Raw genomic sequence first — 24,178 nt, 5'->3', positions numbered from 1 at the left:
CCCTTTATCCAGCCTAATCTCAGTCGACGACTTCCGTCTGGCCGCCCACACTTTCCTCCCGCCCAAGACCCTCGCCTTCGTCTCGTCGGCCGCCACGGACTGCCACACCCACCGCCGTAACAGCACCACCTACTCCGAGATCACCCTCCGCCCGCGTGTGCTCATTGACGTCTCCTCGCCGGTATCCTTAACGACCACGATTCTCGGCCAGCGCGTGTCCTCCCCGATCTTTGTCTCGCCCACCTCCCTCGGCAAGACGGTCCACCCGGAGGGCGAGCGCGAGATAGCGCGGGCCTGCCGGGAGCTCGGCGGCGTCGCCCAGATCATCAGCACAAGCGCAAGCTTCTCCGTGGCGGACGTCGTGCAGGCCGCGCTCGACCACCCGTCACCGGCGGGACCGGACGCGGACAACGTCCCCGTCTTCCTCCAGCTCTACGTCGACAAGCACGCCCCCAACACCGAAGCCCTGCTGCACTCCCTCACCTCGCCCAGCGGCGCCAACAACGGGCCCAAGATCAAAGGCGTCTTCCTCACCGTCGACGCCCCCGTCCCCGGCAAGCGCGAAGCCGACGAACGCGTGCCCTCCGCCCCTGCACCCCCTACCCCAGCCTACACCACCAACCCCCCAACCCCATCCCCCGAAACCACCACCCCCATGGCCACGCAAGTCACCCCCACCACCGATGCGCACGGCTCCGCCCTCGGCCGGCTCATGGCCTCCTACATATCCCCCTCCCTCACCTGGGCCACCACCATCCCCTGGCTCCGCCGCCACCTGCCCCCCCAAACCCCGCTGGTCATCAAGGGCATCCAGACGGCGGCCGACGCGGTGCGCGCGGTGGAGGCGGGGGCGGATGGGATTCTGTTGTCGAATCATGGGGGGAGGAGTCTGGATACGGCGCCGGCGGTGGTGGTGGTGTTGTTGGAGTTGCAGAGGTGTTGTCCGTGGGTGTTTGGGAGGGTGGAGGTTTTTGTGGATGGGGGGGTGGGGAGGGGGGTGGATGTGTTTAAGGCGTTGTGTTTGGGGGCGAGGGGTGTGGGGGTGGGGAGGGCGGTGTTGTATGGTGAGTTGTTTGTTTGTTTTGTTGTTGTTTGGAGGCTGAAGCTGACAATTTGGTGGTTTAGGGTTGGGATATGGCAAGGAGGGTGTTAAGAGGGTGTTGGAGAGTAAGTGGTGTCTAGTCTGCGTGCCCCTTTTCCCCGCCCGAGGCTGACGAGACAGTACTCAACGACGAGCTGGTCACGACAATGAAGATGTGCGGTGTGACCAGCCTGGACCAGCTACACCCGGGGCTGTTGAATACGAGGGCCATCGACCACCTTGTGCCGGACAGCCTGAGCGAGGAGCATCCATACGCCAAGTGGAGGAGAAGCAAGCTCTGAGTCTGGGATGGGCTGAGTTATATAAGTCCATTAATTTACGGAGCCTAGAGGTCGTTCGGACACCCCATGCTAAATGTGTGAGACAGGCAGCTGGATGTACCTGTGCAAGAATTCATCTATTACCATGATGCATGTTGTAGAAACCCTGACCGAGATCCAAGTATACACACAAGAGACCGCTTTAAACCATACCCTACCCAGATCATACCGTCATATATAAACTAACCCCCCCTCCTTAATTCTCCTATCCCCAAAAGCCAACACAACCCACACCCCCATTCCACCCCACCCCATCCCATCACCCTCTCCTCCCCATTAACTACCAACCACTAACCACCCAACTCCCTCAACTCCCCATCCCCCCTCTGCGCCGGCAACTCCGCCACAAACCCCTGCCCCCCCTGCTGCCCCTGCCCCTGCCCCTGCGGCTGCCCCCCATACCCGACCTGCGTGCCCGGCGACACCGCCCCCGGCGACCCACCGCCAAACTGCTGCCCATACTCCTGCTGTCCCTGATACCCCTGCTGACCCTGCTCGCCAAACCCAGCAAACTGCCCAAACTGCTGTTGCTGCTGATGCTGCTGCTGCTGCGGCGGCGGCGACGGCGTGCCCTGGATATTCTGGTACGGCCCCGACAGCGGCGGGGACCCCGGGGGTGAGGAGCCGACGATGGTGGACTGGTCGTAGCCGCCGGCCGTGGTGGTGCTGTACGCGACCGAGTGGTGGGGCTTGCCGTAGCCGGGGTTGGTGGCGGCGGCGCCGTAGTAGGGGGGTTGTTGTTGTTGCTGGTGGAGTTGGGACATGTGCGGGTCGCCGCCGTTGTTGGGGTGGGGTGGAGGGGGTTGGTGGTGTTGGGTGCCGGCTGCAGCGGCGGCGGCGGTGGCGGCGTCTTTCTTCTTTTGCTTGTCGTTCATGCGCATTAGTAGCCAGACGCCGAGGGCGATGAGGCCGAGGGCGGCGACACCGCCGACTACGCCGCCTACGATGGCGCCGATGTTGGTGGAGGACTCGGCGGGGGGTGGGGGCGCGGTGGTGGTGGTGCTGCCGCTGCTGCTGGCTGTGGTGGAGGTGGGATCGTCTGAGGTGGTGCTGGTCGAGTCGGTGATGGGGGTTGTGCTCGTGCTCGATTTCGTTGGCGTCGACGAGTACCACACCTGACCTGTGCCGGCGGCTACCGCGCAGCCAAGGAGTTTGTAGCCACTGATGATGTTCGAGTCTTGGTAGACATGTGTGTAGCAGTGCGGGTAGGAGGCGCTTCCGCTGTGAGGGGTGTGTGTTAACAGCGCCTGTCTATGCGGCTTGGGTCCGGGCCACACTTACCACCACAGAGTGAGGCCGTTGTCGGTGGTGAAGCTCTCGCGCTCCGTCGAGTCGTAGCATGTTGTCCAGACAGGGCAGTTGGTCGTCGTGTCATCGCAGCAGCCGATGTGGGAGTTCAACGAGTTGTAAACGCACTGAGCGGTCGGGGCACACCACAGGGACGATGCTATGCCGTGTTAGTCCAAGTGTGTAGACATACATACATGCACCTCAACCTCAGGGACTAAGAGACCGGCTTACTGGGAATCCCGCTCACGTAGCCGCAGGTATTGTCCGTCGAATCACGGGCCTGCAGAACGGCCTTCACCCTCGACGGCTTTGGCGCAGGCGTTGGGATTGGCGGGTCCATGGTCAGCGCGAGCATGTGGATAGCACCCGTCTCCTGGGCGGGAGCCCATCTCGGGCCATCTTCACTCCATTTCAGCGCTTTGGCGTGGGCCAGGCCGAAAGCACAGCTCAAGGCCGCGCAACCGACGGCCTTCTTCATGCCTAGGGGATGATGGTATGCGAAAAACGAGGGTGTTGGCAGTAGCAGATCAACTCAACAACATGAAAGAGTCCTGGGGGAGGTAATTGGCAAGCTTCTCCACCGGAATACTTCGATCAAAATAATTCACGGGGGAGCCAGGGACCAGGCGGAGGGCAACGGCCGCGTCCCGGTTTTGAGCGCTGGCGCCATGAGGCTCTGTGGTTCCAGACTCGGCGGCCAGCTGAAGATTGGGCCCAGTCTTCTCATGGGGCAAACCGGTGTTATTGGCGGATGGTGGCTTGCTGGGGACCGAGGCCAGGAAAGTCGGTGGCGCGGGGTCACGAGCAACAGCGTGGCAGTGACAGCTCAAATAGTCAAGAGAAAGAGAGAGAGAAAAGGTTTGTTGTCATTCCTGATGTTTTCGTCACACTCTCTCTGACTCTCCCTCTCGAACACCCCCTGAATATGACCTCGTCGCCCAGATCTCTCTTGAATATCTGCAAATTCCATCACCCCCATCCCCCAAAACCCGCCGTGCCACCCACCCCCGCAAGCAAACACCGCCGATCAGCCGTAAGCAACGACCCGGGGTTCGAGTCTGGGGGGGACTTTGATCAGTGAAAGCTGCGTGGATTATTGAAGCGCCAAACCCAACGCGGACGCCAATGGCACCCAGCTCGGGACGGATGGCGCCTTGGCACCAAACAAGCCGCCTGTCACGCCCGCTTGGCTGAATCTCGACGTTGCACCGGCGGGAGGCTGAAAATGGAGAGTAGCGCGAGAGAACTGTGAGTGATCGGGTTTAAGATCCGAGCCTGGCGAGGCCGTGTTGGTTGCGAGAGGGGAAAAGATAAACGAGAGGAAAGTGGACCTGGATTCGTCACTGCTGTGGGACACAAGATCCTCAGGTAGTGTAGTTAATAAGTTTGTGACGCTCGTACGAATGTCCATACACGTGGTGTGCTGCAGAGATCATGGCCAGCCAAGAGATCCCGTGAAACTGAGACCTGCGGGTTGATTTTGTAGCGAGGTAGCTCATACCCACCACGTTTCTGTGCGACATCACCAACACGTGGTGTGGTGAGGCTGCGTCTCATCTTTATACACACAGAATACATAATCCAAAAAAAAACACCAAAAAAAAACAAAGCGACAGTGCGCTGAATCCAAACCCCGATCGCCGATATGTGACTCCAGAATATGTCCCCATCCCACCCTAACCCCATCCCCCTCCACCTCCTCAAGACAAATCCATATCCCACGACGCAAAGTCCGCGCCAAACTCACTCCCCGTACTCAACCCGCCAAACAGCCCATCCGCATCCAACCCCGACCCCCCCGCAACCCCATCCCCTCCTCCCCCCCCAAGCCCACCCAACTCGGCCTCCAACCCCCCCACATCCATCATCCCCTCATGATGCCCATGCAGCCCATGATGATGATGATCCCCGGCCACAGCGGCCGCCGCGGCAATCGCATCCCCCAACACGCCCACATCGCCCAGCTCCGGCTGCAGCATCGCGGCGGCGGCGGCCGCAGCAGCGGCCTCGGCGTCGGAGGGCGGGGGCGGGGTCATCTGGGCCTCGACGCGGCGGTAGAGGCGGACGATGGCCTCGGCGAGGGCGGGGTCGGTTTTGCGGGTGTTCTTCCAGTCGTCGGCTTCGGCTTTGAGGGCGTCGCGGAGGGAGATGTCGCGTTGTGGTGGTGGTGGGGTGATGGGGTCGTCGGGGGCGGTGATTTGCGGGGTGGTGGTGGAGATGGAGGGTTGGGAGGGGGGAGGGGCTAGGGAGGGGTCGTTGGTGACGTCGGGGGCGCAGATGAGGGCGGTGGCGACGTCGTAGGCGATGCTGGCTTGGGAGAGGTCGGTGGCGGCTTTGAGCTCGTCGAGGAGGATGGCGAGGAGGTGTTTGGCGCCGAGGATTTTGACGGCTGCGAGGGTCTGGCGGTGGGTGTAGGTGGCTGGCATGCCGTTTAGGGGCGGGTGTTGGGCCCATTGTATGAGGTTCTGGGCTGTGTGCCGGATCGCGGTAGAGAGGCCACTGTGCAGGGTGGTCCCGACCGCGCCGTTGCTGGCGTGCGTGGTGCACCAGGACTCGAGCTCGGTGTGGCCCGCGCCGCCCGTTCGGCGGGACAGCGCGAGGTTCTCCTTGATGGCTCGGAGGAGAGGCTCGACCTCCTGACACTTGGGATCTTGCCGCTGGTAGGACCGCAGTGCGTATTCTAGCGGCTTGGCCACGATGTTGAGCACCGACGAGAGCATGCTAGCTGCCTCGTTGGACATGGAGCTGGGCCGGATGATGATCTGGAGTATCTTGATGATGGCCGATTGCATCGGCGGGTTGGTGACCCAAAGCTGGTTGGAAAGGAACAGTATCGCGGGGACCAGAGACGGCAACAGGAGAACATCGACCAGGTCTATGACGGTTAGTATCGATTCCTTTCCACAGGGCAGAAGAACTTACACTCGAGACCGCCCTTAAGCACGTCGTCCGTGAGGTACCCCGCGCTCAAGCCAACGACGATTTGGTGGAACAGCGTAGGCATAAGGAGGTAGAAGTCCTGCGGTGTACACAAAGCCATGAGGTCGTCCCCGAGACCGCCAGCGTCTGTATCGAAAAGTCCATGGACCCAGCCGTTCAGGTGTGCCTTCTCCTGCTCATTTAAGCCCTCCAATGGCCGGCAACGATTGCCGCCGCCCAATAGCCTCCCTATGAAGGAGTCCGGCGAGCGGATGCCCAGATCGGCGGGTGACAGATCGTACCGGTAGACAAAGGCCAGCAAAAGAATGAGGATGGACCCGAATTCTTCGTACACCGGGTGGTACTCGCCCTGGTCCTCGTCGTACCCGCCCCAGTTATCGAGCAGATCACATAATGGATGCAAGATCTTTTGTGGCTTGTCGAAGAGCAACAAGACATCCAAGGCCAAAGGCTTGGCCGCAAGTTGACTGCAAAGCTGTTTGAGAGTCATGGTCTCCTTACCCCGGCACAGGCTTCCGATGACCTAGGCGAGTCAGTACAATATCGAACAGCGATATCAAAATCCACATACCTCAATGATGGCCTGGGCGGCAGCACCCACATTCCCGTTCATGTTGTCCAGCTCTCCGATCAGTCTCTGGGTCCTGTCCACGTCGAGGAGGCACGCCTGGACCAGATTATCCTTTACGTAACGGCCCTCGTCCGGTAGAGACTGATACGTAATATCGCCGAGCAAGTTCTCGATAGCCGTCTGGGAGAGCAGGCCGTGCAGCTGGCAGGAAAAACAAAAGTCTTGGCGAACAGAGTCGTGAAAGGAGGAACTCGTGTTGGACATTTCGAACATGCCGGATAGGGTAGGGAAAACGTTGGTGTCCACCTGCGCCAGGGCTTCCTTGATGCACATCTCCGAGTTGAAAGGATACATAGTCGGCGAGTTCGTGAGCGAGACGAGGATTAGGGGGACTTTGTTAACCACGAAGGACTTAAGCAAGTGGCCAGTCTTGGGGCTCTCGTTGCGGAAGACAGCGTTTGCCAGGAGGTCGAAGGATGCTAAGATAAGTTGTACTGCTGTAGATTGTATGTCTCCCTGATATCTGTTTTGTAAGTATGTAAAAAGGGCGCTATCGTCAACCATGGGCCGGCCCACAAGCTGGAGGCTGTCAGTATGAACCAAGGTATTCTCCTGGACGTAAAGGCTTACCGCTGCGCTGAGATAGATGTAGAGGCCGGCTCGCGAGTTAACGAGGGGAATCTCGGGTATCTGAAAGTTGTCCATGTCGATGAGATTGTCCACGTAACTGTTTACTTCGACGTCTTTCTTCTCCGCAGGCAGATATTGGCCGAGCGTTTCGGTACGGAATTGCTCCAGTCGGCCGGCCATCTCAGGCAGGACTTGCATCACGCAGGGAATGAAAGTTTGCAAGGCGTCAGAGAGCTCCTTGCAAAGATCTACGCCGTCGTCAGCCCCAGCTCTAGACCTCAACCCCGATGCTGGCCAGGGTCGCGTGCCTACCTTTGCAGAGCCGCCTGCTCAACGTCAATCGAGCCAGCCGGTTCTCGCTGAACGCAATGAGTAACAGAACAAATGCGGTCCTCGCGTCTGCCAATTCGTCTCTCGCCTGCAAGCCGTGTATTGAGCCAAAAGCCTCCCTGGAGAGGACGGCCGCGGCCTCGGCGAACATGCGCGCCCATTTGGCCAACATCTTGGCCACCTGCACCACATTCCGGACCGTCCTGATCCCAGACTTGTGGTGTACCGCCTGGGCCAGACGCCAGAATATCCTCTCCTCGTCATCGTACGAGTTTTGCCACCTGATGAGCTTTCGGACTTGCTGTCCCTCTCCCTCTCCCCCCTTCCCCTTCTCGACGCCATCCCCGGCTAGAGTGTCGGCGTCCGGCGGTTGCACCTTGGAATTCGCGGACGAGTACTTCAACAGCGCGCGCAGGACGGCGGCGGGATCGACGCGATGTTGTTTAAGTAGGGCGTCAAGGTAGAGGTGCACGCGGGGGTCGAGGCAGTAGCGCTGGCGCTCGGCCGGGCGCAGGAGTTCGTCGGCGATAATGACGGCCGGCAGAGGGAATCTGTCGAAGTGGATGGGGATAAGGTCGGCGAATCGGTCCTGATCGAGGCGCTTGACGAGGACGCGCTGGAGAAAGGTTGACCATGCGGCTATGGCGGCCGACAGGCTTGGTTTCTTGGTGCCTGCGTCCATGGTTGGGGCATTGACGTCGTTCGGTATCACTATTCTGTAGGTTGAATATGGTAGCTAAGCAATTGTTAAGGGTGTTACATGTTTGTGGTGTTGGTGTTGAAAGCGATAACTAGGAAAAGAGAGGAGGACGAAGATGTGATGACCTCAAGCTGCAACGCGCCGGAAGATGGGCCCGAGTAACCCTGGCAAAGAGTGGGGCGCTGGGGAATGCGCTCAGCGCTCGGGCGTAATTACAGCGAATACCTCCGTAACCGACCCCAGACAATGGGGACTTATGCAGCAAAGTCCCCCATACATGATAAAAGGGCTTGGGGAACTAGGCATGCGGCACACACATTGCTGAGGTGAACAGCAGCATGTTGGTATTTATGTTCTCATTCCATGTTAGAACCTGGGTATCTAACTAATGGCTGTGGTCATACCGCCATTACCTAGGTAGGTACTTCACCTAGAATCGTCATCTATGAGATGGAAACTGTTTCATTACTGTGTAGATTGCTCCTTTGCGTGCCTAACCTTTCCTAGTTATTTATGTAAGGCAGGCAGGTATCTCGGCATCATGATATCAACCTACCTATAAACTCCGCCATCCTATTCACTTCCCCTCCCACAACCCCATCCATTCATCAAGGTTTTCCCATACATCAAATACCCCCCCTAGATGATACAGAGTTGTACATAAAAAACATGCACGCTGAAAGAAAAGACCTCCCTCCGAGACCTACCTCCCAAAGCCATGCAGATGTCACGAACCCCTACCCCTATCTCCGTACCTATCCCCAGTCCCACAGGCACGCCGGTATCCAGCCCGGACGCCTGGCTCCCGTTCCAACGGTCCCAGCCACATACAACCCCCGCAACCATCATCCATAGCCCCTTTCACTCCTCCTCCCTCTTGATCCTCACCCCACCGCCCGACCCCGATCTCGACGGCCCCGCTTCACTCCCCCTGGCCTCCTCGACCGACCTCGGCCCCAGCATCCTACCACCACGGAAACAAAAGTCAGCAAGATATCCCTTCTTCAACCCAACCCAACCTCACCCAACCGCACCATAACCCCCCTCCCCCCAAACCAACAAACAACCCAACCAACCCACCCCGGGGAACGAACTCACCAATCCTGCATCGCCAACCACTCACTCCACCCCACCTCAGCATTCACAATCTCCGCCTCGGTCACATTCCGCAACGGTTTCAAAAACGGCAGCGCCTCGTCCGGGCCCATGTCATACGCGCGCTTGACCTCCAGCCACGACGCACTCTTGGCCGCAAACAGGAAATTCCGCCGCTCCTGCTCGTGCAGCGGCGCCAGGCCCAGCTTCCAGTCGTCGCCGAAGAAGCCGTGCAGCACGGGCGGTATGTCGAACCCCGTGGCGACGAGGCGCCGGAGGTAGGGTTGGAGTGAGACGGGTTGCTGCGGCTGGTGGTGGTGGTGGGGTTGGGTGGCTGCGCCGCTGGGGTTGGGCGGGCCGCGGAGGGGGGCGGTGGGTTGGGCCTGGGCGCGCTGGAAGGGCAGTTGGATGTTGATGAAGGCGGCGAGGGCCTGGACGGGGCCGTTGTATTGGGCGTGGTCGACGAAGTAGCGGACGCAGGAGAGGAAGTAGGGGTGCCAGTCGAAGAGGTCGAATTGGTCGTCTACGAAGGACTGGGGAGAATGGGAGGTCAATATTGGGGAGGGTGGGCTAGAGCCGCGGGTAGCCTCGGGGGAAGGCGTACCTGTTGCTCTTGGAAGGGGTGGTGGCCTCCGCCTCCCGGGGCTGCTGCCATGGTGTCGACGGCGAAGCAAGAGGACGTTGACGGTAGATGGTGTTTTCCTCCCTCGACGGACAGCTGGCGTTGCTTCTACACCGGTGGGTTGGCGGAAGTGGAAACGGCGGGAAACAACTGGAGAGTTACAACTAGAGGAGCGCCCAGTTTTGAAGATCTCCTGCCCGGTTACAGAGCGAGCACTGGCCGGCCTGTTCGTTCTCCTTTATTCAGGTGCCAAAACGTACTATCCGCGGAGATGAACGGAATGGTCAAGCGGTGTGTGTGTGCTTCGCTCCAACCGCCACAATAATAACACGAAGGAGTGACATTAGTGAGGAAGGTCATGAAGTACTCGAATGGAGAGACAACCGGGGCCAGAGCACTTTCATATAGCCGTCCACCTCGACGGGGCCTGGGATGATGTGCATCTGCCGGGTCGGGGAAAAAAATAGAAAGTACGTGGTAGCCAGGGGCGAACATGTGTTGTCTACATAGTACCATGATAGCTAAGGAACCCCGGCCGGGGCCACGCCGGACGGTAAGGTGAGGATGCGGCTGCAGTGTGCAGCTGAACTGAGTCTGATGGGCATGGAAGGGCCGCGGTACCTTGCTGCCATGGTTGTGGGGATGGTGATCATCAAGGCTGGGTAGCAGGGTAGGTATTGTTCGGTGGGCCATGAAGAACGTGAGGTGAACAGGGGTAGGGAGGGGGTAGGGAACGACCACATTGGTTCCTACGATCTCCTATCCGACACCCGATCTCAGCAACTCAGATAGAGAAGGGTCCATCGGAACGTAGATGGCGGCCCATCGGCTTTCCATTGGCCGTGTCAACGTGCCAGAGGTGTCCCAGTGGATGAAGGGTCCATGATAGTGAGACTTAGCTGCCTCCGCTAAGAACGAGGAGAGGGATATGAGAGAACAGGCGGGCAGGGGTCGTAACACCGCTCCCGCTGACCTTGGATGGGCAAATCGACCTGCGCAGCGAGACATGACGGCAGCCGGCCCCGGAATCCCATCCCATCTCGACATGTGCGGATCGTTGCCGAGCCGGAGTGGGACGGAGGTCTGGTTCTCACCCTGAAAGATGGGCTTCCGCCAAGTGTCCAGGGGCTAGGGTCCGGGACCTGGCCGCAAATCAAGATCCAGCACGGCCTTTCCGCAGATCCGTCGCCGACAGGGATAACCTCGCCCGGCCCGCTGGACCCCATTGTTGCGGCCAGCTGTGCCCGGATGGAATGTCGAGATGCCGAGGCGCGCGCGATTCAGCTTTCTCGAGCTGTGACCTTGCTCCTTCGAGCACGGAACATTACACGGAAGTTGGAAAGGTTAAAAAAAAAAACAAAAAAAAAAACAGGACTACTGCCGGCCTGAAGCAGTCCTCAGAGGGCTCCCACCACAGCCAGCCTTGGCTCGCTGCCCCGCGGTCTTCAACGGGGTGCAACCCTGGGAATGCAGGTGACGCGCCACATCCGCTGGGTTCTTCTGGGTTCTGCTGGGATCAGCCGCCGGGAGTATCGGCCACCGTGACGCCCGATTCGGCAGGCTCAAGACGGTTCGGGCTTCAGCGACCCCAGGTTCCAAAAGGTGTGTAATTCCACCATGCTTCTATACTTGAGGCAACCGCTGAGAGGTGGCAACAGCCGGACTGCTCCCGATTTGTTGCGAGACAAGCGGACGTCTTAGCTGGCCGAGCCTTTGTTCGCAACCAACCCGGCCGTCAACACATGGAATGCCATGGCCAACGCCGGCACTCTTGGAGATGTACACAGTATGTACTTGGGCCGGACCAGGCTAGTGTGATGCCACCGAGGGTGACCCGTGCTAGTGGAAGCCCCCTGGTGGCGATCTTCGTCGGCGCTTTGCGCCTGTTTGCATCCATGGCAGTAACTATCCCGGACTCGGTAACGGGACGCACAGTATGTACCTATGTCTAGGAGCCAAAAGATTTCTGGAATTTCGAATCTGTCGAGTATTCCCGTCTCGCTTATTTGGGCGTCTTGGGAGGGGGGCATGTTCCTAACGGGACAGGCGCGGCTGCTTTCGAACCCCTGCGCGAGTCAAAATGGCAATGGAGGGCGAAAGCAGGGGCTGGAATGTTCGGCACCTCATCGGGCGGCTCGGCCGATCGGTCGGATCTGCTCAGCTTGACAGGCCTGCCGGAAGCTTGATAATCCTCGATTCCATCCATCAAAGCAGGCGATAACGTAGCCGAGCCATCTGGCATCTCCTGCTCTACGAATGGGGGGCTACCGCGAAAGCTGGCTTCTTGTTCGAACGGAAAGATCATCAAACATCTGTCAGAAATCCGCAGAAAATGGATCCCGCTGAGCCATGTTATGTGTGCGTGTGGATGGATGGTCTCTTCTTCGTCTCAACTCTGCAAGTGCACAGATGCTTGGGTCGCAACTGCGTGACTCCAGGGCGGCAACAATTGACTGGTTAGTTGGTCAGGGTAGCAAGCAACGTACATCTGTCCTGAAGACGACTTGTGAGGACATGCCGAGTTGTTCGCCGCTTGTTGTTGGCAGTCTTGACCGATTTCTTAGAGCCGAAGTTACAAGGCGGGAAAGAGAAAGAGGCCTCGGCGGTTCAAGGTTTGTGTCCGCTGTGGGGACTTGACTTGCAAAGCCTTGCGGTCGTGTAGAATGATTGGCCAATGGCTCAACCAGGCAAGGAAAGAAGTGGAGTCAGAAAACACTCGGTCTGCCAAGCGTCAACGGCCAACCCCAGGACGTCGCTTCCATTCACAACTTCTTCGAGCCTAGCAGTCAGCGATCAACACATTGGTTCTAGACTTAGCCTCGTGGCGTGGTTCAACCTCGAAACTTCCCCAAGTCGTGCCTCGACTGGCTTCCACGACTTGCTCGATAACTCTTGAGGATCATGCCGGAACTAAACGAACCTTGACGTCTCGCTTCATTTGCTTTTATGATTGATGGCCACTTTTTCTGACGCCGTTGCTGCAAGCTCAACGATGGCCGGGCCAGGAAAACAGGTACCACGAGGAGGATTCGCGGTAGCATTCACGCCTCCAGAATTAACCTCGCAGGGAGGCCACATGACGAGAGATCGGCTGCGGTCTTTCCCGGAGAGGATGGCGCCTCGGGAGCCACAAACGCCCATTCGATGCACGGCTGTCCCGATTGCTCACCGCCGCGGTATGTACTTGATCTTGAAAAAAAAAAGGTGAGGTGATGAGTGGGGGTCACGTCGATATCTGGGATTGCCGTCTGGTGTCGTCGGTTGGAAAAGAATCAAATCGCTTTCTTTGATCCCAAATCTACCATGACAAATGCCTTGTAAAGACGGACAATGTTCTCCGTATAGGGGACCAGAACCTACAACACAGTTCCCTTTACCCAGAACCCCTGGCCCTACTTAACACCCATCACTGCGGTTATCAGCCACATTGGGCCCTATCACCATCACCGCAATCTCTATTATACAACCATCAATGCTTTCTTTGTACTCATGGCATCTCCTACTCGTAACCAGAAATCCATGGAAGCACCATATTCATGGATTCGTCGACTTCCCGCAGAAGTTCGGCTTAGCATTATCCAAGCAGCGACGGAAAGACTTGCTTGGCGATATCCAACACCAACAACCCGTGTCTTGGTTTCGATTCAGCAAGTCAAGGATCCTAAGAACCCGTACGATCTGCCTAAGACGTGGTCCTGGGCTGAGACTGACCGCAGTGTCCCGCAACGCGAATCCCTTGAACCGTTCTTGGAGGCCTGTAAGATGACTCGAGCGGCAGTTTTGGGTACCGAGGTATTTTGGCTCGTTTTCGAGAAAACCTCAGGTCGTCAATCCCGCCAACAGTATAAACAGTTCGAACAAGACGGCCCGCAGCTGCTGCTTTTTGAGGGCGCTACACAGGACTTAGTCTTGCAAACGCTAGGCCACGACTTTAGGTTCAACTTTAGATTGGGCGATCTGTTTTCTACGATCAGCCGTTTGTTTGGAACCAAAGTACGGCGAATTCATCTAACGGATGAAAATCACTTGGAGAGAGCCAAGTGGATTCCCTCAGCGCAGACACAGGGTGCGTACCTTAGTGGGGAGCAGGGAAAAAAGCTGGGGGCAGTCGGCTGGATCTTGGCGGGCGGGCCGCTTGCCAATTTGGTAATCATGGTTCCAGATGATGTTCCCCGTGACGGTTCCCCCATTGAGAGTATGTTCGAGCACGAAGATGCCTTGGTGTTTGGGGTGAGTGGGCTCGTTGCCATTCCGTCGCCCCGGGAAGGCATTCCCGATTCCCAACAGCGCCCAAGCGAAGTTGTACAGATATGTGAAATCCTCCGCCACTATAAAGATGGACGCATGACTATGAATAAGGGGCTGTCCAACGCTGGGGTAGAGGGCCGAGACAACCGTCTTTGCCCGATAACACGAGAGTTATTCCGGTCTGTTGTTGAATATGCCAGCTATAAGTTACCAGATCTTGAGTACGTCTCTATATGCGTCCCCTTTTCGGACATCGACCCTACCAGGCACAATCTGCCTTAGTCTGATGACAACCGAATCCATACGATCCTCCTCATGCGAACAGATAAAATCCGATATAGATGATGCCACACAATCTTTCTCATTTCGCTATGCTTAACTGGGCCTTTCTTGTGGTTTTGTCAATAATAAATAAGGTACTTTGTTTGGTATTCTACTAGTTTTCCCGGTACACTCACACCCAACACACGTTCGAACAGCCCCCCTTACGTTTCCATCCGTCTTGAAGTACGCCTCCCACGACACGCCGTTTATCACGCACCTATTGTGGTCGGCCAGATCACCTACCACGACGACATCTCGGCTGCCACCTACGCATTGCCGCCGCGGCCCTGCCGGGGGTCGAAGAAGGCGAAGGCGAAAACCAAGACCTCAGGTTGTCTTCAACCCCCCGAGAACAACACGCGGTACGACCGTTGCACGTACATAACCCCAGCCACCGCGCTAGATGGACATTGGCTGAATCTGGGGTACGTCAAGACCGTGGTCTCTATTTGGGTCCGAGATCAGCGGCCGTCTCCGTACTGTGGCATAGCATCGTCTACAATACTGTGTACTGGGGTAAGTGGGTGGGAGACAGGGGTAACTCGCGGATCCTTTAACCGTTTTGTGAATGACCCGGCCAACGGCGTCAGGTATACCTGGACATCCGTTGAATTCATGGAGCAAGTTGACGGGCTTCCCGATGTTCCGCGAGCGCCCTCAACGCCAATCCTGCATGCCTGCCTTGGCTTGCCCAGCCCCAACTCCAAGTGCGCACACTGCCATGGCAATTCTCTCGAGATTGTCTCAGAGTGGCGCCAGATCGCCGATCGTGGCCGCTGCTTGAAGCCGTGCATACTCCCACAGGACGAACCGCCTCAGGTGGCAAGCCAATGTCGATGCCTCCCAGGAATCCTTGGGTGGTAGCCCGTGAGCAATGAGCAACTGCTCGCCCGGCGGATTGCTCCATGCTTTCTCCGGTTGCCCAACGTGTTAGCGATCTGAGTCAGAATTGTGGACTGCTTCGAAGGGGCAAGGAGCGTTGACCATGCACGACCTCACTAACAAGCCACCCACGACATCAGTTGGATGAGACCGGGGGTGGTGCAAGATCGGCACTTGTCTCATGGCATATGTTTACACTAGGTGAACGGAAAGCCGAGGGCCGTCCTAAATCTACCCTGTTGTCTCAGTCACTGACTGCTGACACCTTCCCGAAAATAGAGAGGAGAATGTATGATAGTCAATGGTTTAGAGTACCCCCTCAAGGTTTGGCCATGACAAACGCTCACTTAGTAAGCCATGTTTCTCCTTAGCCTCCGAGAAGGCTCACGAGTAACGATGCTGCATCTGCTGTGTATGCTTCAAATTTGGTTGCCAAAACCCCCACGGACGGGACGACTCTCAACGAGAACGGCCATCCGCTTTCATATTTTTAGATGAGGATTGGACATGCAGGGTAAATAAGCACTGCGACGCCTTAAGTAGAATATGAAATTGTAGAACGGGTGTTTGTTAATGGATGCAGCATGTGCTTCGGATTCCGAGCTGTGTTTTTGAGGTTGTAAGCAAGGTGCCTTGGCATGTGCTGGAAGTGTTTGGCTGTCGCGGGTTAGGGGAGCGCTTTTGGACGTCTTGAATGAAATTTGGCAAGCGTTGGTAACGGACCGGCAGTGATTGGAGAAACGGGTTCGGTAAATTACCTGACTGTCTCCGCCGTCCATCTGGATACCGTATTTTCGCTAACAAACCCCACTCGCTCCAAGTATTTGTTACCTGCATATTTGGGGTAACGCCACACTTGACCCCAACAGCTCAAGCACGAACCACAGGAGCTGAGGCGCTAGTGCCAGTTGCCAGATTGCACACACCACGTTTTTACGACATCGATTCCTTCCAAGCTCGAGTTGGGATTTGGACTTCTCCTGAATTCCCATCTCTGCCTCTCTTTCTCTTCTTCATCAAAACCCCCTTTCTCCTTTTGGAAACCGGCATCATGGTCAATCTCAAGTGGTCTTCTCTCGCCTTGCTCGCCCTGCGCGTCGCCACCGCCTTCGCTGCGGAAGATGTAAGTTGCCTCATGCATCATCACGAGCAACCCCTTTTCGACTGCAGCTTCTAGAAGCCCAATTGCTCACGTGCAACCTCTCCAGGTCGACTCCGAGCCCGTCACCGCCGTTCCGGTCGAGCAGCCCGAGCTCAAGGCCGAGATCGAGACGACCTTCCCCGATGCCGACATCTTCGGCGTCAAGATCGTCAATGGCCGTGTCACCAAGGCGCTGATCGAGATCACCAACCATGAGGACACGCCAATTGACGTGGCCTTTGTCGGCGGCATGCTCAAGACCACCAAGCCACTGCCAGAGGATGCCCCGGCCTCCGCCGCCATCATCCGCAACCTGACGGCCGTCCGGTACGACGTCTCGATCGCCGCTGGTGAGAAGCACCAGCTTCCCTTCCAGTTCGTCCTCGACATGATGCCGCAGGACGTCCTCGTTGAGCTGGTCGCCATCATCACCAACTCGGCCTCTAGCCAGATCTTCCAGGTCCAGGCCCACAGCGGCGCCGCGAGCATTGTCGAGCCGCCTACCAGCCTGTTTGACCCCCAAATGTAAGCTCTGCTCCACCCGCCCGTTCCGTACCCATCCACACACCCAAAAACAACCACTAACGAACCACCCCCTTGCAGTATCTTCCTCTACCTCTTCCTCACCGGCGCGTTCGGCGCGACCCTCTACTTCGTCTACAAGACCTGGATCGAGGCCCTCTTCCCGCAGGCCAAGGTGGCGCCGACGGGCGGCAAGAAGGCCGCGCGCAAGGCCGCCATCGTCGAGCCCGAGCCCCAGTCCGGCTACGACTCGGCCGGCGCCACCAGCGGCGGCGACGGCTCCAAGAGCTACGATGAGAGCTGGATCCCCAACCACCACATCAACCGCCCCGTGGCGCGCCGCGTCAAGAGCAGCGCTAGCGGCAAGACGAAATAGAGCTCCCGTCGTGTCGTGTTCTCTAGTGTCGCGTGCCGCGCCAGGTTGTGTGTGTGGGTTTGGACGATGGGTTGGGTTTCGTGTAACGAAGTTGGCTGAATGATGATTGGGGGGTGGAATTGGTTGACGGCGCGCGCCGCGTTGGCTGGCCTCAAGGAAAAAGGAGGAGAAAGGACGCGTTGCGTAATTCGCCGCTTGTTTTAAAATCATACGTGTAATTCGTCCTGTACATCTAGTGGTTCGGCTGGGGATAAAGGATGGGAACGGAAAGCGACTTGATATAACTGTCAATTTAAGGCGTCTCGTCCTCTTGGAGTTTCCATCTTCTACATCGCCATTGATTTTGTCTACCCCGACCAGCTGGTTAACCAACGTTGTATGTACTGTGTATAACGCGCCATATCGTTAATATCGAACACGACATGTACGCTTTGAAAATCTTCTCACTCTGCGCTACGCCACGCGCATCTAGCGTTTATTTAACACTGCATTGGAAGGATCGAGAGGGGGTGTACACCGCAACCGCGTCTACCTTGCCCAGCAAGCAGTCCAACAAGCCAAGCCGATCATTTTTTTCATCACAAGACAAGGAATGTAATGAGAGAGAGATGTATAAACGAGTGAATCCCAGAAAGCGCTGCCTGCCACACAACCAACACCCATACAGCCCCAGCCAGCCCAGCCAACCCAACAACAAACGCCATGACCCTCAAGACCAACCAAGTAAGCAGCTATGCAAACCCTGCCCCTCCTCTTTCTCCTCCCCGTCCCCCCCCCTTCCCTTCCTCCCTCACCACATTTTTCAGCTTCCACCCATCCACCCCCCCTCTCTACCCTCTCTAAAAGAACCGCCTCCTCTTCTTCCCCGCCTCCGCCAGCTCCCGGCCCCCCGCCGCACCACGGCCCGACCCCGCGCCGCCACCAAACCGGTTCAGGTCCTCGATCTTGGTCAGGACCAGCTCGAGCAGCTCCTTGCGATGGATCAAGTCGAGGTGCCTGCGGACCTTGGGGTCCTCGCGGGCGAAGCGCTCGAGTCCCCCCGCGGCCATATGCTCGTGCAGCTTGCTCTCGACCTCGCGGGGGAAGCGCGAGTAGAAGTCGTTGAGCATCTCGACGTTGAGGAACAGCACGGCCGTCTGGGAGAGCTTGGTGGCGACCGCGTCGAGGAACACTTCCGGGCAGTAGTACTTGTTCTCGGGGTCCTTGCACTTGCGCGACTTGGCAGCGGTGATGCGCATGTTGATGATGTCGGCGCGGTCGCGCAGGAAGGCGGCTTCGCGGCCTGGTTGGTTGGTTGGTGCTGTTAGTATTGTGACGCAGAAGGGAGGGGGGGTATGCTAAAGGGGGAAGAACATACCTCGTGCGAGGAGAGCGGCGCTAAATCCGCCTGCCCCACTGGGGTGGTGGTCGCCCTCGACAATGACCTCACCGCGGCGGGCTTTGTCGACGAAGGTCATCACCTCCTTGAGCTTCTTTCTCCCGCCGACCGCGCTCTCAAGGCTTTTCAAGGCCGACTGGCACTGTTCCAGCTCGCCCTGGAGCACGCCAACGACGTGCTCGCGCCCTTGGGCCCACTCGTTGGGCTGGATATCAGGGTCAAACTTGTAGGGTTTGAGGGAGATCTCAATGCCGTCGCTTGTGGCGTATGATCGGTCAGCGAGGACGGTAGAGGCGGCCTCGCTAATGGCCTTGCGGGCTGACGGGTGCTTGGAGAAGGATGACTTGTCGAGGAGCTTGTCAATGTTGGACTGCACGGCTGTGGCGGCTACCGTTGCTGCGAGACGGCCCACGCCGAGCCTAGTAAGACCGGATAAGGCGGTGTCGAGCTGCCGGTGCCAGTAGGGCGACTTCGGGTCAGCGGTGGGGAGGTCGGCAATGTTGTCCGGCTCAGGCAGAGCCACGGAGAGATCCTCGACCGGCCTGTTCCAGTATCTGGCGGCAAGCTGGTCAAGAACCTTCTGGTCGAGTGCATCCTTGAGCAAACTTTGCAGCTGGGCCCGGCCAAAAGACGACGAGAAAGCATGGAATTGGTGCTTGAACTCATCCAAGCTCGCGGCCAGGTACGCCTCGGCGCTCATAGGTTGCTCGTTGTACTGAACCTTGAACTGATAAGTGGTTTCCTCGAGCTCTCGCTGGATAGACTCGGTGGTCTCGTGCAATTTGGAGGACATGGTTTGTTCCAGGACCTGCATAAGCTTCTTTCGAAGCGTTATTGTGCCTGTGTTGACCCCGGCCTCCGGCCCGAACTGGGCAGGGTATGTGTTGAAGAAGGATCTCTCGTTCCGGGTGATACCCGCCAAGAGATTGCCGGTCTCCCTCCTAAAGAGACCTGTCTGGGTCGGCAGTTTGGAGATGACGCCAACATAGCCGAGCCTCAGCGGGTATTTCCGATCGCTCAGAATATCAGCGCCCTTGTCCGGCTCAACCAAGTCCATCTTAGTGATAACACCGATAGTCCTTTCTCCCCGCGGGTCCACTCTACGGCTGGCTTGCAAAGCGGTCGAGTTCGCCAGATCGGTGTCGGCGGCCGAGATGGCGAGGATAATGTTGGGGCCCCGGATATACTTGTCACACAGTTCCGAGATCTTGCGCTTCAGCTCCCGGGGTTGATTCTCTCCGGCCACTTGGATGTAACCGGGGAGGTCGATAAGTGACAGGTCCGGTATCCCTGGCGAGTGGATCGTAAGTCGGATCGGGTCGTCCGAAACACACAGAGACTCGGGAACCGACTGGTTGAGTTCTGTGAGGGTCTTCTGGATCAGGGAGAAGTCGGTAACCCTGGTAAGGCCGAGATCGGGGAATTCGCCATAGTCGACCCGTGCTTCGGGGTCGTTCACAAGAGTGAGCTCGATCGGCCGCCGGGTGATCATGTTGCTTCCCTTGGGCAGAAATTCATGGCCAACGATGGCTTCTAGCACGGAGCTCTTTCCTGACGACTGCGAGCCAATAACAACAATAGACGGCAGCGTGACGGTGTTGGATTGGCCGACCTTTTGTAGCAGGTTCCGGATTTCGATCATCTTCTTGGTGATGAACATCATCTGGTCGTCCTTGATAACCTCCTCGGGTGTCCGTTCGTCGTTTTCGTCAGACTGGTCAAGGCCATAGGCGGCGGCCGAGGCTCCTGCTACGGCGGCAACTCCAGACCTGCTCTGCTTGGGCGGTTCCGGCCCGCCCTGCCCGCCTGGCCCTCCTTTGCTAGAAGCAGCATCGCCCTCCCCTTTCATAATCTTGTCCAGCCATTCCGGTATCTCGAAGTTCTCTTTCGTGTTGTCCCACCCTTGTTTCGTTTGTCCGGCGATATCCTTGGCGCCTCCCCACAGGGTTGAGGCGGTAGAAGTGACGGTGTTTTTCATGTTGCTGTACATCTCCTGAGCAGAGTTGCTGACCTCTGCGTCCCGTTAGCAAGACCCATCCAAGCCTAGGTAGTGGCCAGGTCTGCCTTACGAATGGCCTGATACTGGACCCAACCCACGGTGCCGATCATTACGCCGCCGAACAGGGCGGGGATCCTAACAAACTTGAGGGCCAGCTTGGGCAGCATGCGAGCAAAGGAGGCATTTCGAACGATGACGGCATTGTGGTAGGCGTTCGACGGAAACTGCAACGATCTCCTAAAGCTACGAGCGGCAAGGTCGGCCCGCTGGATGCCGCCGGTCGGGAGCTGGTGGAAATGTCGAACTGCCCGAACGGCAAGGCGGCGGGGGAGGGGGGCCATCGCCCCGACTGCACGGAGCTGCGCGCTCATGGTGGTGAACCGAGCAGCGAGGATCTAGGCGTCATACGGCAGCATGGACGTCGACACTGTTGTCGAGCAAATAAGGGTGGGGGAGTCGAAATCGTCAGTGCGTTTGTTAATCGGGCAGTGCTTTTGGCGGGCAGCGTGCATCAGTGGGATGACAAGGACTCTGCTCGTTTTCCCTCTTAGGAATAAACCGGGAGTTGTGCCCCACCTTCAAGCTTAATCTACGGTTTAATTGCATAACTATCCAAGGTCCAACGAATTAATATCTTAGACGATGTGCAAAATTCGAGACACAGGAGTTCCAGTTCAGGGGTCCAGATAATTTTACAGGGTTTAAGTGAGCAGAATCTCCATTTCCTAAGATGTGAGAACGAGTGTTTGTCCGCGGCGTTGGAATGGTAGTTATCGCTAAGCTAAGCCGTCAAACTGAATAGGGATCACGATCACGATCAAATTTACGGAATGAAGTTCCGGGAGGGATGCTCTGCGTTGGGCAGCCAGGGCATGTAAGGTAGGTATCCAAAACCACGTCATATACCTACCTGATCGGACGGAATAACGTTGTGTTTGCGAGGTTGTCGTCCGATGAAACAGTGTGCTCCCGTCCGGGCCAGCTGTGGGTCTCTCCACATTCTTGAGATCCAGCTCATTGCTGCATCCAGCTTGGCCCGGTCTCGGCTGCAGGGTGCCCAACTGACGTTAGTGCAGCACAGCTGAGGCACTGGCAGACGACTCGAGGCAACTTTAGGTAAGGTCAAGCAAGGCGTTGCAAAAGGACCAGATGCATTGACATGGGATGTCACTCTTCGTTGCGAGGGATTAAACCAACACAATTAACCTTAATTTACCCTACAGGGTTGCAAACTGATTTCGATCGTCTCTTTCCAAAGTGGCATACCAAGCACTCGACTTTTAACAAAGGCACTTCCGCCATTCGCTCAGCCGATTCCGTCAGCCCTGCCGCCGGGAACTTGCCTCGAGCCATGCCCTTGTCCGTTCCTGACTCCTTCTTTAAGTGGACCAACAACACCTTCAACACCCAAACTACGAACACTTTGCTGCAGTTATCCCATGCGCTAATCTGTCACACGATCGCAAACATCGGGGACAGGTTCGGGATTTAACTGGAATTTACTCGAATATTCGAAAGGCGGAAGTTACTCTTTTTGCAGACCATTTCCGAACTTCTGGACACAGCCCATTCGACTCCACCGCCCGTTCTCGGACCGCTTGATCTTGGGCACCATCGTCACCGACCGCCATGTGCCGGTTTTTGGTAAGATGGCTACGCCAACGTCTACGTAGCATTTGGAATTATGGTTACTAAGAGTTGTTCGCATTATCCAGGTCTACAAGGGCAGCGACGAGATCCTCCTCTCGAAGCTCGTCCTCGACCCGGCGCATTCCATCCTCAAGCAGTCGTTTGACTCGCGCCTACGACTGGTGAGTCGGCACGATTCCGCATGTGTCTATGATTCGTGACTAATAAATTTGTCTCGGATTGCAGGATACTCGCCGCGGACAGAACAATGCCGACGGCTTCGGCCTTGGTTTCTACACCGACGCAAGACTGGGCGCCGCCCCGTGCCTCTTTACCTCGACCACACCGGCCTGGAACTGCGTAAACCTGCAGCGAATTGCCTCCAAAACTGCGTCGAGATTGATCTTTGCCCATGTGCGAGCCACCACCGAAGGGTCCCTCAGCGAGGACAATTGTCACCCGTTCTGCCACGGCAGCTTAATGTGGATGCACAATGGTGGTCTAGGCGGTTGGAAGCAGATCAAGCGAAGGCTTGGTGAGCGGTTGGCCGACAAGTGGTATCTGAATGTGGTGGGCGGTACCGACAGCGAGTGGGCGTTTGCGCTGTTCTTGGACACACTGGAACGGATGGGTCACGATCCCAGCTCACAGCCCGAGAGCGGATTTGGGCCGACAGTCCTCAGGAAGGCAATGCTCAAGACGATTGCGCTGATCAACGAGCTCATCGACAACATTCCCGAGAGCGTCATTCACGCCGAGAACGTCGACACCAGGAGTCTCCTAAACTTCTCCGTCTCGGATGGCCACACCATCATCTGCACTCGGTACATCGGAAGCTCCTCAGATGAGGCTGCCAGTCTGTATTATTCGTCCGGCACTCTGTGGGAAACGAGGGCACCAACTCCCGATAGCCGGGACTATCAGATGGAGCGAAGTGACAAGGGCGCAGACGTGGTCCTAGTGGCGAGCGAGCCTCTGACCTTCGAGCGAGGTACGTCCACTCAAGCCAAAGCAAGCCGATGGGGTTTAATACTGACCGTTTCTAGAAAACTGGGTAAACGTGCCAACCAACTCGATCCTCACAATCCACAACCAGACGGTCATGGTGCATCCGATTATGGACCAGTACTACGACCGCAACCCGCAACACCGCCGCTCGACCGCCTTTGTTAGCACAAAGGGGCTTTCGGCCAACGAGAAAGGTACCTCCAGGGCCGGCACACCCTTTGGTCTTCCGGCGGGCATCCCGGCCGTTTCTGCTGCAGCGCACCTCCCCGACCACCCGGAACCGCTCAAACAGCGTTTCCGTGGACCAACTATCCCATCCATTCCCGCCAGCCTTTCCGCACCTCGCGTGCTCGACACCTTCTCTTCTACCTCGACCCTGCCGCGCTCCCGGACGCCGCTCTCCCACGCCGAGACCGTCGCCCCAGAACCGGCATCCCTACAGCCACCGCCCACGGACGTCAGGGCGCTTACGGCGCCGCCTCTCCTTCGGGCCACGTCACAACAGCCGCCGTCGCAGGGCAATATCAAGAAGAAGAGGGCCTCGCTAAGCGCGGTGGAAGCAGTACACGGTGGGGGCTCGGCTGGATTGGTGCAGTACTTCGATACGAGCCCGATCACGCCGGAGCCGGTGCGGACCGAGTTTGGGACCCCCGACAAGATCGCGCGCATGTTTCCTGAGTTGGCTTTGCAATGAGGTAGTTGGCCGGACGTTTCTTAGCATTACGGGCGTTGTTGTTTATGGGCTACTAGATTGTTGGGCGTTTGGCGCAGGCATGGGATGGCCGCAGCATAGTAGCAGGCGGAGTGCCTTTTGTCAAGTTGCATGTCTTGTTGTTTGTTATCGGGGTTCAGGGGGTTCCTCATCAGTGATGTACTCTGCTTGAGAAAAAAATCCTTGCCTAGATACGGGCAGATTGGCTGTTCATAGCATCGCATAAAGCATGTCGATTCCAGATTTTGACCATCTCTTGCGCCGAAGACCAGCGCATGGTTAGACCACTCATGGATGCGCTCAGAATAATGATCAAGAACCCGTGATGTGATATTAAACCATCCAACAAAAACACCCTA

At 57.3% G+C, this 24,178-nt stretch overlaps 6 protein-coding genes across 6 annotated transcripts; 3 read left to right on the top strand and 3 right to left on the bottom strand.

Annotated features, from left to right (window-relative positions):
* Positions 1-100: 100 nt before the first annotated feature.
* On the bottom strand, positions 101-8,001 carry F5144DRAFT_620043 (mediator complex subunit Med5-domain-containing protein; the record flags this gene model as incomplete). Its single annotated transcript, XM_066791997.1, has 18 exons — positions 7,166-8,001; positions 6,854-7,101; positions 6,224-6,802; positions 5,635-6,175; positions 5,260-5,399; positions 4,460-5,177; positions 4,214-4,258; positions 4,057-4,075; positions 3,899-3,958; positions 3,250-3,537; positions 2,944-3,011; positions 2,704-2,869; positions 1,718-2,643; positions 1,288-1,385; positions 631-889; positions 404-582; positions 193-373; positions 101-129 (listed from the first exon to the last, which is right to left on the bottom strand). Coding segments are annotated over exons 1-18 (5,244 nt in total), but the record flags the coding sequence as incomplete, so codon positions are not given.
* A 976-nt stretch (positions 8,002-8,977) lies between these two features.
* F5144DRAFT_485759 (uncharacterized protein) lies at positions 8,978-9,633 on the bottom strand (the record flags this gene model as incomplete). The annotated part of the gene is made up of 2 exons (XM_066785514.1): positions 8,978-9,511; positions 9,583-9,633. 2 exons carry the CDS (start codon positions 9,631-9,633, stop codon positions 8,978-8,980), a joined length of 585 nt encoding a protein of 194 aa, XP_066645186.1.
* Positions 9,634-10,578: 945 nt separating this feature from the next.
* Positions 10,579-11,786, top strand: F5144DRAFT_546951 (uncharacterized protein; the record flags this gene model as incomplete). Its single annotated transcript, XM_066787447.1, has 3 exons — positions 10,579-10,943; positions 10,973-11,202; positions 11,647-11,786. 3 exons carry the CDS (start codon positions 10,579-10,581, stop codon positions 11,784-11,786), a joined length of 735 nt encoding a protein of 244 aa, XP_066645185.1.
* Positions 11,787-16,105: 4,319 nt separating this feature from the next.
* F5144DRAFT_485523 (uncharacterized protein) lies at positions 16,106-17,093 on the top strand (the record flags this gene model as incomplete). The annotated part of the gene is made up of 3 exons (XM_066785506.1): positions 16,106-16,177; positions 16,263-16,720; positions 16,799-17,093. The coding sequence occupies 3 exons, from the start codon at positions 16,106-16,108 to the stop codon at positions 17,091-17,093; spliced, it is 825 nt and encodes a 274-aa protein (XP_066645184.1).
* A 782-nt stretch (positions 17,094-17,875) lies between these two features.
* On the bottom strand, positions 17,876-20,990 carry F5144DRAFT_569062 (P-loop containing nucleoside triphosphate hydrolase protein). The gene is made up of 3 exons (XM_066788678.1): positions 20,541-20,990; positions 18,451-20,484; positions 17,876-18,375 (listed from the first exon to the last, which is right to left on the bottom strand). Exons 1-3 carry the CDS (start codon positions 20,839-20,841, stop codon positions 17,933-17,935), a joined length of 2,778 nt encoding a protein of 925 aa, XP_066645183.1. The 5' UTR covers positions 20,842-20,990; the 3' UTR covers positions 17,876-17,932.
* Positions 20,991-22,099: 1,109 nt separating this feature from the next.
* F5144DRAFT_546948 (nucleophile aminohydrolase) lies at positions 22,100-23,801 on the top strand (the record flags this gene model as incomplete). Its single annotated transcript, XM_066787446.1, has 4 exons — positions 22,100-22,114; positions 22,186-22,281; positions 22,346-23,090; positions 23,146-23,801. The coding sequence occupies 4 exons, from the start codon at positions 22,100-22,102 to the stop codon at positions 23,799-23,801; spliced, it is 1,512 nt and encodes a 503-aa protein (XP_066645182.1).
* Between the last annotated feature and the right edge of the window lie 377 nt (positions 23,802-24,178).

This window comes from Chaetomium tenue, assembly GCF_020726465.1.
Source record: "Chaetomium tenue strain MPI-SDFR-AT-0079 chromosome Unknown F5144scaffold_3, whole genome shotgun sequence".
NCBI classification, from domain to species: domain Eukaryota; kingdom Fungi; phylum Ascomycota; class Sordariomycetes; order Sordariales; family Chaetomiaceae; genus Chaetomium; species Chaetomium tenue.
Note: the sequence above shows the minus strand (reverse complement) of the source record. Positions and strands in the feature narration are given on the sequence as shown.